The sequence below is a fragment of the Lepisosteus oculatus genome, chromosome 1 (assembly GCF_040954835.1).
Source record: "Lepisosteus oculatus isolate fLepOcu1 chromosome 1, fLepOcu1.hap2, whole genome shotgun sequence".
Taxonomy (NCBI): Eukaryota; Metazoa; Chordata; class Actinopteri; order Semionotiformes; family Lepisosteidae; genus Lepisosteus; species Lepisosteus oculatus.
The window spans coordinates 3,036,375-3,049,641 of record NC_090696.1 but is presented as its reverse complement, the minus strand read 5'-3'; the positions used below and the strand labels follow the sequence as shown (position 1 = coordinate 3,049,641).

Here is a 13,267-nt window from a genome sequence, read left to right as displayed (position 1 = left end):
CTCGCCTCCTACCAAGCACGACTGTGTGGAGAGCCCCACTGAGGAGGCTGGCGCTCGTGGCGGTGGAAGCAAAGGCCAGTTTCAGCCCCTTGACAGACCCCACAGCTCACTGTGTGCTTTGGAAGAGCTTTACTTCTTAGGGAAGAGACACCAGACCTTTGACAGCCATGACGCACAGCACATTTCTCTAGTGCATCTCTCTCCAGAAGCTGTTTGAAGATATGAAATCCTTCTCCAAGATGACAGCGTGCACAAGGGGAAGCTAATCTGAGACACCAACAGACTTCCACATATTTAAGATGGAAGGGTCTTGTTTTGAAGACAGATCACAAAATAGACCACAGCCACCTGTAGAGTGATATCCAGTTGTACTGTAGAAGAAGACCACACGATATATGCGGTTTTAGATATTATCGATGCAGACTGGGTTCAGAAACACTCTAACTGAATTCCATTAACACCAAAAGATAACAGAAAACTTAAAATCAAAATATTAAAACATGCACCTTCCTGTCCTTGTGAAAGCGGCTTACCGGGTCTTTCTCAACAACGAGAACATTCAACTAAGCACTACAGAACTTTATGCGCCCTTTAAAAACGAGCAGACGCAGTCTGATTACGTCAAAGCAGTTGCGCCGGTTGAGTGTTGTAGGTGCGTTGTCATGGTAACCGTGACCCATTTACCTTGATGAAACCAGGGAGAAGAGAAGAGGTCTGAAAATTTGTGATGGATAACTGGAACATTTCCCCCTTGTGCAATCGTGACGCGTTTGCTCTGTAAGGTAAATATGACAAGACGCTGTCTGCGAAAAAATCATTTCCACCCTGAACTCCGGCGTTTTAACAGTGAATCTTCGTGCCGACATTTTCGAATTACATTGACGGTGCAATATCTCTCCCATGTTCACTAACTCGACATTAATTTAAAGCTAAAATTCAACAACTGTCTTTACGAAGACACACAGGTCCAGATACAGTATAGTGTCCCTTACAGATTGGTTCATAGCCCGACTGGTATGAGGGCTGTGTTTTTCTAGCCTCGCTTCTGTTCTTTTGAGAACAGCGTAAAACATTGAAGTTTCTATAGAAATGCCCCAGTTCTCCACAGAAATCTATAGTAACTGTACAATGCTATTTTCTAAATCTGAAATTGTTCAATGTGCTGCTATCCTGCTATCTCTTCCGCTGGCCTCCGGCTGTCTGTGCTGCTGTTCCCTGCTTGCATTATTATTGATCTTGTATCCGACTTCCAACAGCAACAGATCGTCCTTGGCTCTAACAGCTAAACTGAAGATCGTGATGTGATTTAGCCAGTCTAGACTTATGCCCTCGATGTCTACATGTCCCTAAAGGTGCCACTGAATTCTGCTCTAACGGTAGCTTCCTGAAGTATGATTGCCAGTGAGGTGAATTTCAGGGTATTTAGTTGTGAATTTTTGACCATGAAAAGTTGGTCAAAAATTCACAATCCAGCAAGATCTAAACTATTCAGAAAGCCTAGAACCATGGGTGTTTTTTGAGATATTTGCCTATGTAAGATCCAAGTAAACACAGGGCAAGATACTGATGATTAAAGGGTGTTTATTCCTAATAATTAATAATAATAATAATAATAATAATAATAATAATTGCTTACACTTATATAGCACTTTTCTGAACACTCCATTTAAAGAGCTTTACAGGTAATGGGGAATCCCTCCACACTCCATTTAAAGAGCTTTACAGGTAATGGGGATGATGCAACAGCAGTCATAGTGTGCCAAAACACTCACCACACATCAGCTATCAGTAGGGAGGAGATGTAGCCAATTCATAGAGGGGGATTATTAGGAGGCCATGATTGGTAAGGGCCAATGGGAAATTTGGCCAGGACACTGGGGTTACACCCCTACTCTTTTCGAGAAACGTCCTGGGATTTTTAATGACCACAGAGAATCAGGACCTCAGTGTTACATCTCACCCAGAAGACAGCGCCTGTTTACAGTATAGTGTCCCCGTCACTATACTGGGGCATTAGGACCCACATGGACTGCAGGGTGAGCGCCCCCTGCTGGCCCCACTAACACCTCTTCCAGCAGCAACCTTAGCTTTTCCCAGGAGGTCTCCCATCCAGGTACTGACCAGGCTCACACCTTCTTAGCTTCAGTGGGCTGCAGCGTGATATGGCTGCTGGCAATGATTCACTGCAGTTAGTTAGATCCCCAGTGAATCATTAGGACTGACCAGCCATCATGAAGAATGAAAAATCAACAGCGACTGGCCATTTCTAGAGATGTCGTTAACCAGCTCCATAGGCAGGGACTGCAGCATAAACAGAAAAAATAGAACAGAGGGAAAAAAAGAGAGTAGGAACATCGTCATTATCCTCTTTCTCTAAAGCTTGAGTCGTGTGAGACATCTTTGTTCTGATCAGTGTTGGAGACCAGTTTCTGTCTTGGTAATCTGAATATTACAGAGAGCTTGCCATCTTCTTTATAGGAAAGTGTGGATCAATGGTTAAAATGTTCTCTCCTAGTTTTGTGATGCATTGTCACAATAGGCAATTTGATTCCCATTCAGTTTTAGGTATCCATGTTGTAGGAAGGGAGAATTAGTCCTGAATAGTATCCATTTTTCTTAAGATCGCGTTGCATTTTTTGTCTTGTTGAAAGTGTGGTTTAATTGTTATTTTGATTACTGGGGCAGAATTCTTGGTTTCTAGGCCTAAAGGAAGTAGGACTCTGTGAAGCACAGCTTGAACATATGTGTCAGAGTGTAATTATTGTTGCGGTATTTTATTGTCAATTCGCCTTTTTTAGTCTGTCAAGTTTGGGTCTGATTAATTTTTCTAGATGTCAAAGAATAAAAGTGAACTCATATGTCACGTTTTTTTTTTCGTGATCCACTATTGTGTTACAATATCGCTATTGGTATCACTTGGGACGCTGTATGTGTTCTATAGACGTGACTAATCAGCTCCTGCCCAGGCTGGTGCCTCCTGCCAACAGAAGTGTACCTTCAAGATGCCCAAGAAGAAGGCGGACTCAGGCCCTAAGCTCAAAACAAGTGAAGGAGATGGAGCAGATGAGGCGCAGAGGCCAGCGACTGACAAGGAGGTCCTCCTACAGAAAGAGTAAGATCCCAGGGAGACACTCTTACACATAAGCACGGAGACAGCAAGTGGCAATAAGACTGTTGATGATGGGGCCAACCTGGAAATCTCTGGCTGTATGAATGAAAGGGGCTTGGTTTGAAAATAGAGGAGTACAAAGAAACCCACTGAGTCATGGGCTGTTTGTGTCATGGTCTTCAGACTTGCCATTCAGTGAAATCTGATTTGACCAAAGTGCCTGGAGTGCTCGAGATTCCTCTAAAGGTTTAACATAATAGTATGCTATAATATGAACGCTATGGCACAACAGATGTATACAGATATTGTAGGTGAATTAGAATTGTCCAAATATTTATGAAAAAAAGATGTAATGCGGAAATGTGTGATTCAGAATGACTCATACCCTGAAATTGTGATAACGAAGCTCATCTGCTCACTTGAAAACCTTTGATGAACAAACATCTTGGTGGAAAAAGCTGGTGAAGCTGGTACTGAGGAGAAAGCCATCTCATCTGTTAGGAGGTGTCAGATCCTCTGGAGGGCAATCTGTTATATTGTGAGGCTGTTTTGTTTATCTGGTACAGCTGTCCGTGTTCAGACTGAAAGAATAATGAATTCTGGAGTGTAGCAAGATATTCACCTGAAAACGTTATTTTATAATTCTATAAAAAAGCAAATAAGCAAGATCAGTATGTCATATAATCAATTAGTATCATTCCAGTAGAACATTTTGCTATTAACCAAAGTGACGGCTATCCCACCTAGAGATGCTGGAGAGCTCCTGTTGTGGTCAAAGGTCCCTACTGAGAAGTGTCCTGACCTTGTAAATGACTATAGGAAGAGTGGCACAAAGGTTATACAAGCCAGAGATGCGTTTCTAAATCCCTGACTTTCAGGATATTAATAACTTCAACTTACACATGTGTAGGTGTCATTTTCATTTAAAAAAGTAGGATATTCAGGATTACGCTACAGCATATGCCTTCTTCATATACTGTATGGCTTTAAAATATACAGTATATTTCAAATAGCTGATGAATAAATTAAATAGTAAAGTGAATATTGAAAAGGAGAATTTCATAAAAACTGAAAGATATGGATGTTTAGAAACTTCTGCATATGAAGTAAAAAAATTAACAATCACATAAGAAATATTGCTGCCACATGCATTGTTTTATAATATAATCCTTAAAAGAATGATTAAATCCATGACAGATCCCGCAGGTTAGCAGAACTTCTTGTGGTCTTGTGACAAACGCAGCCTTCCAGGTGGCAAATCTTTTGAGAGCCAAACAAGAGGCTTGTTTTAGAGCCAAGACAAGTCAATGGCAGCTGCTAGTTACCACAGACTCCAGCGTGTCTGAAACAGCGTAAGAATGGGCACGTGCCCTCATCGCCACCACTCCTGCATTCCTTCGAGCTGTGCCTGTTGGCTTGGTATTTCCAGGTATGAGCAGCTGACAGAGGCCCTGAACAGTCTGAGGAGAAACGTGGAGCACCTGTATCCTTATTAGGGAGACGGCACTGTGTCCCAGCACACCAGCTTGCCACTGAGGGGAGCACATGACCGATTCCGATAATTCCACTCCCACGGAGGGTACTGCTGAAACTCAGTCACTATTCTGTCTCAGTCCTGGTGGGCTCTTTCATCTTCGGTCATAAAAGTAAGGTGACCACTACTTCTTCATGAATTCTCAGCTGATGAATATACAGTGTACAGTATAGTATTGATGAATGTATCCCAGTCGTTATTTTTCCATCGGAATGAAGTGCATGCCTTTCCACACACCACACGCTTCGCAGAGCGGCCCATGCAGGCTACCGCACACACAGTCACACACACCGCCGGGGGACCTGTGTCACGGGGCATGTCTGTCCGTTTCGCTGCTCGATCATGTCCTTAACCCATCCCCACCCCAGACGCCGGGAAAACGAGTATCTGCAGCAGGAGGCTCACCAGACGCGCATGGAGAGTGTGAGTGAGGGGGGAGAGGGAGTCAGGCATGAGAAAATCACCCACTGCAAATATTTAAACACAGTGTTTCACATAAGTTAGGAGAAAGGTGTTCTACACAAACGAAATGAATCCATTGGACTTGATGTCACATATTAAATATTTTTTTCTATTGAAATATTTTATAATTTAGAAACATTTTAGGTACTAAAATGGGACAGTCCCGCTGTTTTTGCTGACATTGTGAGAGTGGATATTCTCCCGCGTGTGGTGGGATTTGAGTGTGGAAGTGAAAGAGGGACTCGGGGGAATGGGGACAGGCCCTGAGCTGAACGGAGTGAGACGAGGAGATGCCCACCTTGTCTACTTCATTTCAGCGAATCGAAACCTCGGGCATGACCTGCCGTGACTAAAAAGATCGCGTTGTCTCCGCCCGTCTTTGGAGGCTCCCATACCAGCCAGAACGTTTGTGATCATCCCAGTATAGATCTCAAGGCAGTGCCATGTAATTCCAGTACACGCCCACAGCTCAGAACCAGTGTGGTCTGTACCCAGTGATAGTCATGCGCTGAACTGTTAGAAATGACTGATGGCTGATCTGCTGCCATCCATTAAATGGAGCTACAGAACATTCCACCAGATGTATCTCTCAAAGGGGCTTTGTCAATGTATGTTGAGCAGGTTGTCAGCTGGGTGTTGTCAATGCCAGTCTTGCCCGCTGCATTCCCTGACTCCCTGCTGTGCGTCCACAATTGTACTAAATGGAACTCTGTATGAGAAAGACCTAAAGACAGCTGCTGAAATACAGCAGGTCAGCAGGTTTTATTTGGTAAATTCCAATGTAAGTGAGTGTTTGAGAGTTTAATAAATCAGAAGCAGAAACAGTTTAGATGTGCTGGTTGGGCCATTACTGTATACTCCTTAGATTTAAAATTGATTTCCTACATCAAGTCTCAATGATTTGATGTAGATGCGCTCTCCTGTCTTCCCACTGACAGCAAGAGTACATGTCCTACATGTCCAAGAGGACACAGAAACGTCAGAATGCCATCATCAGTCTGAGTGACCAGAACCAAGTAGAACTGGAGAAGCTGAGGAGACAGAGAGAGGAGCTGCTGGACACGCACAAGGGGCAGTCCACTGGTGAGAGAGACAGAAAACACAGGATGCAGATGCAGAAACCAAAGGTTTTGTGATGTCTCATACATGGGCATGATGTTACATACAGTATATAACACCTCTGAATCCACAAAAGAACTGAGAGCGTGCCTCATCCATGTGTTTCTGTGTTTCAGAGCTGAAAAGGCAGATCCTGGAGAAAGAGAATGAGCTGTCTGTATTGAATCTGGAGATTTCTGATATGCAGGAATATAAGGTAGTATGCATAACTCATCCAGGCTCAATACTAGTTCAGTGGGGGTGGATTTACTTTTTAAAGAGATTTCTGAATATCCACCCCCTTAATCACACTTTAAACCACTGGATTTCACTCAGCATAACAAAAACCCTTTAATTACTTGCCAATAGCAAAATAGGATTGGCTGCCTTCCACTTGAAAACTTTTGCTACATCATTCTTAAATCCTCTCATGTTTCACTCCCACCACCAGCGAAACATTTGAATCATTATTGAATAGATTTATTTCTGTGTTGTTTCCAGTGGCTGTGTTAAGCCCTTTGGGATCCTGTGTGTATGAAAAGAGTGAGTGCAGTGTAGAATATTATTGCCCCACACAGAGCCTGCAGCAGCAGCAGCTGGGACGCATCCAGGAGCTGGAGCAGGAGGTGCTGACCATGCGCGCCCGCCACTCCGAGAGCCTGCAGCACCTGAAGGCCGGCTTCCTGGGCAACAAGGTGCAGTACGAGAGCCAGGCCCGGCACGAGGTGCAGGCGCTCGCTGTGGCCGCCAACAGGGTGAGTGTGCCAGCCAGCCCTGGCGATGAGCAGGCCCACAGCACGGCTCCCACTGGGGCTCGACCGGGCCCAGTGACCCAGTGAGCCTCACACACAGCACCACAGGCAGAGTCGGCGCCAGTACACCCACGGGAAACCCCGCGATGCGAGAAGAAGCTGCTTGCACACAATATAAAAAAAACCTGGGAGGTAGAAGAGTAGTATCTGGAACCTTTAGCTTTAGATCACCAAGCCCGATTCCCTGTGCTTGCTTGCAGGAGGCGTCGCGCTGCCTGGCTGCACACACTCAGCAGGTGGCGCAGGAGAACCGGCAGCTGCGCGGGGAGCTGCTGCAGCTGATCCAGCGGGCCCGCGATCTCCGCCTCCACCAGGGCAGGCTGCAGGAGCAGGGCCAGCAGCTGCTCCGGGAGAGGCAGTATGTGCAGGACCTGCGCAGGCTGAGGGGCCCAGCTCACTGCCATGCGGGCACGGGGGAGGGCAGCACCCAGCACACCTGAATTACAGCCGCACACGCGCACGAACACACACACTTTCAGGGCTGCTGCCCGTCAGGCAACCCCTGCTCTAGCACTCAAAGAACCACGTAAGGCAAGCAAACACATCTCACACAGCAGAGATGCACCCCAATCTTACAACTCAGTTTCTTCTGCCTTGCATCACCTAACGGAACTGATCTTCTGTACAGCTGTATCAATTTTACTTGTCTTGTGTTTTTAAAATGAGATGGATTGAAAGAAAGCAATAAAACCTGGAGACTGCAGCTGCCATCAAGGACTGGAGTTGTACATGTCTGCATTGCGGTCTCACACACTGACACTCAGAACATCAAGGCTGAAACAACCTCGTAAGAAAGAACAGCCTTCACAGGGTACACTTCTGTTACACTAGAAAAGAGCACAGATGTTAAACATTCTAAAGATATGACTTTTAATGGGATTGTTTTGGAATGAACACCTTAAACCTGTTCAGAATTTGTGCCAGAACTGCTTCAACAGTACTGCATGGCTTTTACCAGTTAGTGACCACAGCAGTGGCGGCTGTGGGTTGAATCTCAGTATTTTAAGGAGGACATTCTAGCAATGTTTTCATTACAGCTTCAGCCTAGGTTTCTAAGTGTCTTTTAACTGCATCGGCACTAGGTGTCTGATTATCGTCCATAGGATTGTAAGAAAGACTATAAGCAAGAGGAGGCTATTCAGCCTGTTTTCATCATTTAGTAGTACGTCGCCGGGTTTCAAATTTCTCCCAGCTGTGCCTTGAAGCTCTGAGTTTGTGCTACAGTCAGCAGGCTGAGAAGGCTCTCAAGACTCAATTCTTTGTGAAAAGAAGCAAATATTTTGAGTCAATATTCATCCTTAAAGGATCCTAACTGTTCTTTGTATATAGCGGACACACTTCACTCACCTGAGTGTTGCAGGATGTTTTATGCACCAGCAGGCCCACTGCACATCGGATCAGAGGGACGAGTGAGAAAGTCACCTGTTAAATTAAGGGGTGTACTTTAGGAAGGCTACAAAATGCAAGCCCAGAGTGAAATCCCACCACTGTTCTATTTTTAAAAGGGCCATGGGATCCATAAATAATGAGCAGTACTGGAGTGAGAGGAGTGTTGGAAACACAGGGCCCGTACTTAAGAATGGGTGACCAACCTGCCCCATGTTATAATAGAGCAATAGGTCTCACACTGGGCAGCACAGTGGTGCAGTGGTTATCATTGCTGCCTCACAGCGCTGGGGCCCTGGGTTCAGTTCTGGACCTGGGTGCTGTCTGTGTGGAGTTTGTATGTTCTTCCTGTGTTCATGTGGGTTTCCTCCCATTGTCCTAAGACATAATAGCATAAAACTGGCCCTGGTGTCTGTCTGTCTGTCTGTCTGTCTGTCTGTGATGGACAGGTGTTTCTCACCAGGTTAGGCTCTGGCTGCCCTGTGACCCTGAACTGAAGGAAGCGGTCAGAAACAGAACAGGGTGGATGGACGTTTTCCCACTGAGGGGCAGTCAACATGAACATGACTTAGAAAAATTAAAACTGTCATGAAAGAGCTCTTTTTAGAACAACAATGGTACTGGATGCCATCAGAGCTTCCAATATGAACATTTGCTTGTTCAGAGGGTTTTTGATAAAGTTCCCCCTAAAAGATTAACTGGATGGAGTGCTAGTCAAGAAACCATACAGACGAGAGGGAGATGCTCCTGTGGGCCGGATGTGATCAGAGGAGTAACGCAAGGACAGGACCACTGCTCCTCCTAAATTATATCCATTTCGATTCTGGCAGGTAGAAACAGGAGTGAAACTGTAAGCATTCCACTGCTGTCCTTTGGCAAATATTTAAAACCAGGATGGTATCAGAGAAACACCGATTTTGATTAGATAAAACTGAAATATGTCAATTATAAAATTGGGCTTATACTAAAATTATAAAACTGTAAACTGTAAAATTGTAAGTCCTTCAAATACTGAATCTTTCAGCTAAACTGTATCAGTAGAGTGAAATTATTGTATAAGATAGGCTATAAAAGAGAAAGGTGGGTAGCTGGGTCAGCATGCGTAGGCTGCAAAGGAACTCTTTCTTCTTTTTTTCAGCATGGAATAAACCTGTTACTTGTTCCTATAAAAGAGAAATCCCATTTATTATACATTGCTAAACTTTTAGGTAACAGCTTTTGGATGTCTACAGCACATTCGCAACTACTTAAGTTCTGATTTGATCCCGATTTTAAACTTGAAATGGTTTTAGCTGTCCTGCAGAGAGAGAGACTGTGTACAGTGAGAGGTAGCTTTATTATTTACAATAGGACAAATCACATTCCTGCACAGATAACCTTCAACAGTTAAAACAGTATTCAAAAGACAAATTACGCGTTATTTATAAATTACAAAAATAAAAGCTTATCCAAAACTATTTACAACAAACTTTTCAGAATGTTTTTTTCATTCATCAAAGACATCACAAAACACGGGGGTGTACAGTCCATGATGATGATTAAATACTCGGACCCTGTTCAAAGATGAGCTCCCAATCCTACCTTTTGACAAAGGTTTGTCTCAAAACCTGTTTGTGGCGCACGAACCGTGGCGCCAAGGACGCCAGTGAGACCCCAGGTTCAGATTCACATCACTAGCAAGCTTGTCACAAACACGCTGCGTCCATCACCACAGCTCGCTGTACCCAAGCGGTGTCCTGTCACACCTCACCTACACCGGCCACAGCTGGGGAACGCCAATGGGATCAACCGAGAACTACACGAGAGGATGTCCTCGGCGAGACCCTTGGTGGACGCCCCTGCCTGTATACATGATCAAGAGCTGCCGAATGAGGCGCTTGTGCTCGGTGCCCTTCCAGCGAGAGGAGCGGGCTCCGCGGCCACTTCACTTTCTCACACGAGGAACAAGACCGACACCCTTCCCTCCCGACGGGCGCGGCTCCGTTCTTTACTTTGAGCAAAGCAAGGTGCTGCTTGAGGGTGGTTTCCGAGGTCTACAGCCGGGCGTCACACCAGCCTGGAGACAGGTCTGTAACCCCAGCGCACATGCAGCAGGTCCTCCTCCGAGCACAGCACAGCACAGCACGCTCTGTTCAACACCTGCTAACAGAATATGTCCCAGCACTGTGAAGGTGTGCGAGAGCACAGGACACTGGTGCCACACCGGTTATACCAGACGGTACTTACGGTACTCCACTTCTGTAACTACTCAAATGCTGTGTGTTCAGTGTTCAGTGGTTAGTTCCTGATGTTTTCCGTTGATAATTCAACCGCTGTTAAATCCTTCAGATGGTATAGTTACGCACAAAGCACACAGCTCTCAGGATTATAGGGTAATTGGAGTGGAGGCTAGAGCCTTGATTAGCTCCGAGTACAGGGGAAGGACCCTGCTCGGCCGAGCACAGCTGTGCAGTTGTCCTGGAAAGAGCAGGAAGAGGCACTTCCCGGGAAATATATCGCATGATGAGAGAAGGGCGGCGGAATTTATTCCAATAGAGAAAGAAGAGAAAGAAACCTCAACTCCTACTTAAACCAATAAATAGTAATAATAAAAAAAACAGTTGCAAGTAGAAAATAAAGCTCTTTATCAAGCCGTCTCTTTCCTGTCTAAAACACAGGCACATATTTGGAAATTCAGGTGAGATTCAGCAGCAGCCGGTGTGTCACCGCGGTCTCCTCCAGGGTCCTGTCCCCCTGCACTACCTCCCGCCGGACAGCAGGGGGCGCAGGAGGGCTGGCACGCTGCTGCCTGTGAAGGAGGAATCCTTCAGGAAAATCACTCTGAACACAATTTGTTTTTAACAAGGGCAGGCAGCCTGGACTGGCGCTCAGCCCTCGCAAACTGGAGTCAAAACATTCCGATCTGAAACACAGGACTTCAGATTATTGTCCTGGAAACAAAAAGCTCCGACACTGTGATGCCAGTTTGGGGGTAAGTGTTCAGATAAACAGCTTTAAGTAAAACTGTGATCGTAGTCACACTATCACAGTCCCCGATTGCACAGCAGCTGTCTCAGGGACAGCACTACCCTTTCACAACACACAGTTCCCTCAGCACTCTGTGCAGGAAGCATACATTGTACAACACATGCTGTAGCAGACAGCAGAGCCAAAGCAGACCCAGACCAAGTCTTTTCTTGTGAACTTCATGCATATGTCTGCATGTCTCGAAACCGGTGTGCAATGTCAATAACCTGGGCAGGATTTGTCCTATTAGTCCTCTACTGAATTAAAACCAGAACACATGCCAAACAACAGAAGCTCAAATCTTAAAATGGCTTAAATAGGTGTGTGGTGCAAGAGGACTGAACAGTGAAGATTGTCATTCCCCCCACTAGAGGGCACCACAAACCTACACAGAACACGATCACCACTGCTCACCAAGTGAGAAAGCATTGCACTGCTACGATTAAGTCCGTTTAAGCACAACCCTCCTCGTCTCGGTGGAAATTCTGTCTGTGAACAGTAGCTCCTGATTGCAAGTTCATTTTCATCTCCGCAAGAGAAGTCTCTCCAGCTGGGCAAAACTGTGACTTCAGGCAGGTTCGGATCTGCATTAGAACGGCCTGAATGACGAGGAGCTCTCCTCCAGGTGGTGGTCTGGTTCCTGGCTCTGGCCAGCTCACACAGCCCTCCTCACCCCCCAGTCTGGCCGAGGGGCCCCCGGTGTGTACACAGGTGACGGATCATTCCACGAGAGGAACATGTGGCTGTCCATGGCTCTCCTCTTGGTCCCGAAGGCTCCTGTGAGTCAGTAAAAGCTTTGCTAGAAACAAACCGCCACAGCAGGGCAGACTTTTTAAATCTGCAGAGTTTGAGGCGCGGGCAGCCGCTCCTGCCAGGAGAGCAGGCCTGGCGCTCCTCAGCGCTCTCGGAGGCGCACAGAGGCTCCGGTCCGGCTGAGGGAGAAGCTAAACAAGACACAGCAAAACAAACACAAAGACTGGGCTCAGACGAAGCATGGGTCCTTCCACCCTCCGGACCACGGGCTGTCCGCTGTCTTCAGATGGAGCTCTCCTCACAGGAGGCCAGGGGCGCCCCTGCGAGCTGCAGCACTCTGGGGTTCTCCTCGCCCTGCCTCTCGCCCGCCTCGCTCTCCGGCCTGCCCTCACAGCCCTGGTTGACGTTGGCGTAGGTGTGCCCGTTCAGAGCGCCGTTCTTCTTGGTGAGGGGCACGCCCTCCGACAGCAGGCTGGGGCTGCTGGGAGAGTTGGGCGTGTCGGCGTACATCGCCTTCCCCGCCGCGTCCTTCTCGGACTGGGGCGCCCGCGCGGCGGCCCTGCGGACCCTGAGGAGGAGGAAGCACAGGGCCGCGCCCAGGGCAGCTCCCAGGAACACGCACAGCAGGCCGATGCCGAACGTGCGGCAGCGCGGCTCCCCCTCCACGGCGTCTGTGGACGGCGCGCCCAGCACCACGTGGAAGGCGGCCCTCGTGCAGAGCGTGGGCTCCGAGCCGGAGGCGCCCCCTTCCGCGCACTCGCAGCGGTACTCCCCCACGCTGCCGTCCGACACCACCATCTCCAGGTGGGCGTGGCGCTGGCGCGTGTGCCGGTCCCCGGGGTGCACCCAGTGGCACCCGGCCTGCGACAGGTGCACGCAGGGCAGCAGCAGGCGCTGGCCCTTCACCGCTCTCACCTCCTGCGGCAGCGGAGAGCAGCGTCCTGCGGGGGGAGAGGGGAGAGGGGAGAGGGGAGGGGTCAGCCCTGGAGCAGACCCGGACCCCACACTCCTCACAGCACGGCCCGGCCCACTGCCAGAACACACAGGCACCCGAGTCCCTCACGGCTCCGGCTCCGAGCACTGTCCGGTCCTTATCCCAGCATCGTT

The 13,267-nt window shown here is 47.6% G+C and overlaps 2 protein-coding genes across 2 annotated transcripts in view; one reads left to right on the top strand and one right to left on the bottom strand.

Annotated features, from left to right (window-relative positions):
• The first annotated feature begins 635 nt into the window (after nucleotides 1-635).
• ccdc166 (coiled-coil domain containing 166) lies at nucleotides 636-7,725 on the top strand. The gene is made up of 8 exons (XM_015343808.2): nucleotides 636-782; nucleotides 2,942-3,112; nucleotides 4,539-4,592; nucleotides 5,012-5,066; nucleotides 6,044-6,188; nucleotides 6,341-6,420; nucleotides 6,782-6,958; nucleotides 7,216-7,725. Exons 2-8 carry the CDS (start codon nucleotides 3,003-3,005, stop codon nucleotides 7,453-7,455), a joined length of 861 nt encoding a protein of 286 aa, XP_015199294.2. The 5' UTR covers nucleotides 636-782; nucleotides 2,942-3,002; the 3' UTR covers nucleotides 7,456-7,725.
• A 1,993-nt stretch (nucleotides 7,726-9,718) lies between these two features.
• The window catches only part of sema4f (sema domain, immunoglobulin domain (Ig), transmembrane domain (TM) and short cytoplasmic domain, (semaphorin) 4F), a 56,266-nt gene continuing 52,717 nt past the window's right edge, over nucleotides 9,719-13,267 (bottom strand). Inside the window, exon 14 of the mRNA XM_015343857.2 lies at nucleotides 9,719-13,101. Coding sequence (XP_015199343.1) covers nucleotides 12,443-13,101 — 659 coding nt within the window. The 3' untranslated portion in view covers nucleotides 9,719-12,442. The remainder of the gene's footprint in view (nucleotides 13,102-13,267) is intronic.

Coding starts and splice junctions, on each gene's coding strand:
- ccdc166 (XM_015343808.2), top strand. CDS start 3,003: ATGCCCAAGAAGAAGGCGGACTCAGGCCCTAAGCTCAAAACAAGTGAA. Junction 3,113..4,538: donor GAGGTCCTCCTACAGAAAGA/GTAAGATCCCAG, acceptor TGGTATTTCCAG/GTATGAGCAGCTGACAGAGG. Junction 4,593..5,011: donor AGGAGAAACGTGGAGCACCT/GTATCCTTATTA, acceptor TCCCCACCCCAG/ACGCCGGGAAAACGAGTATC.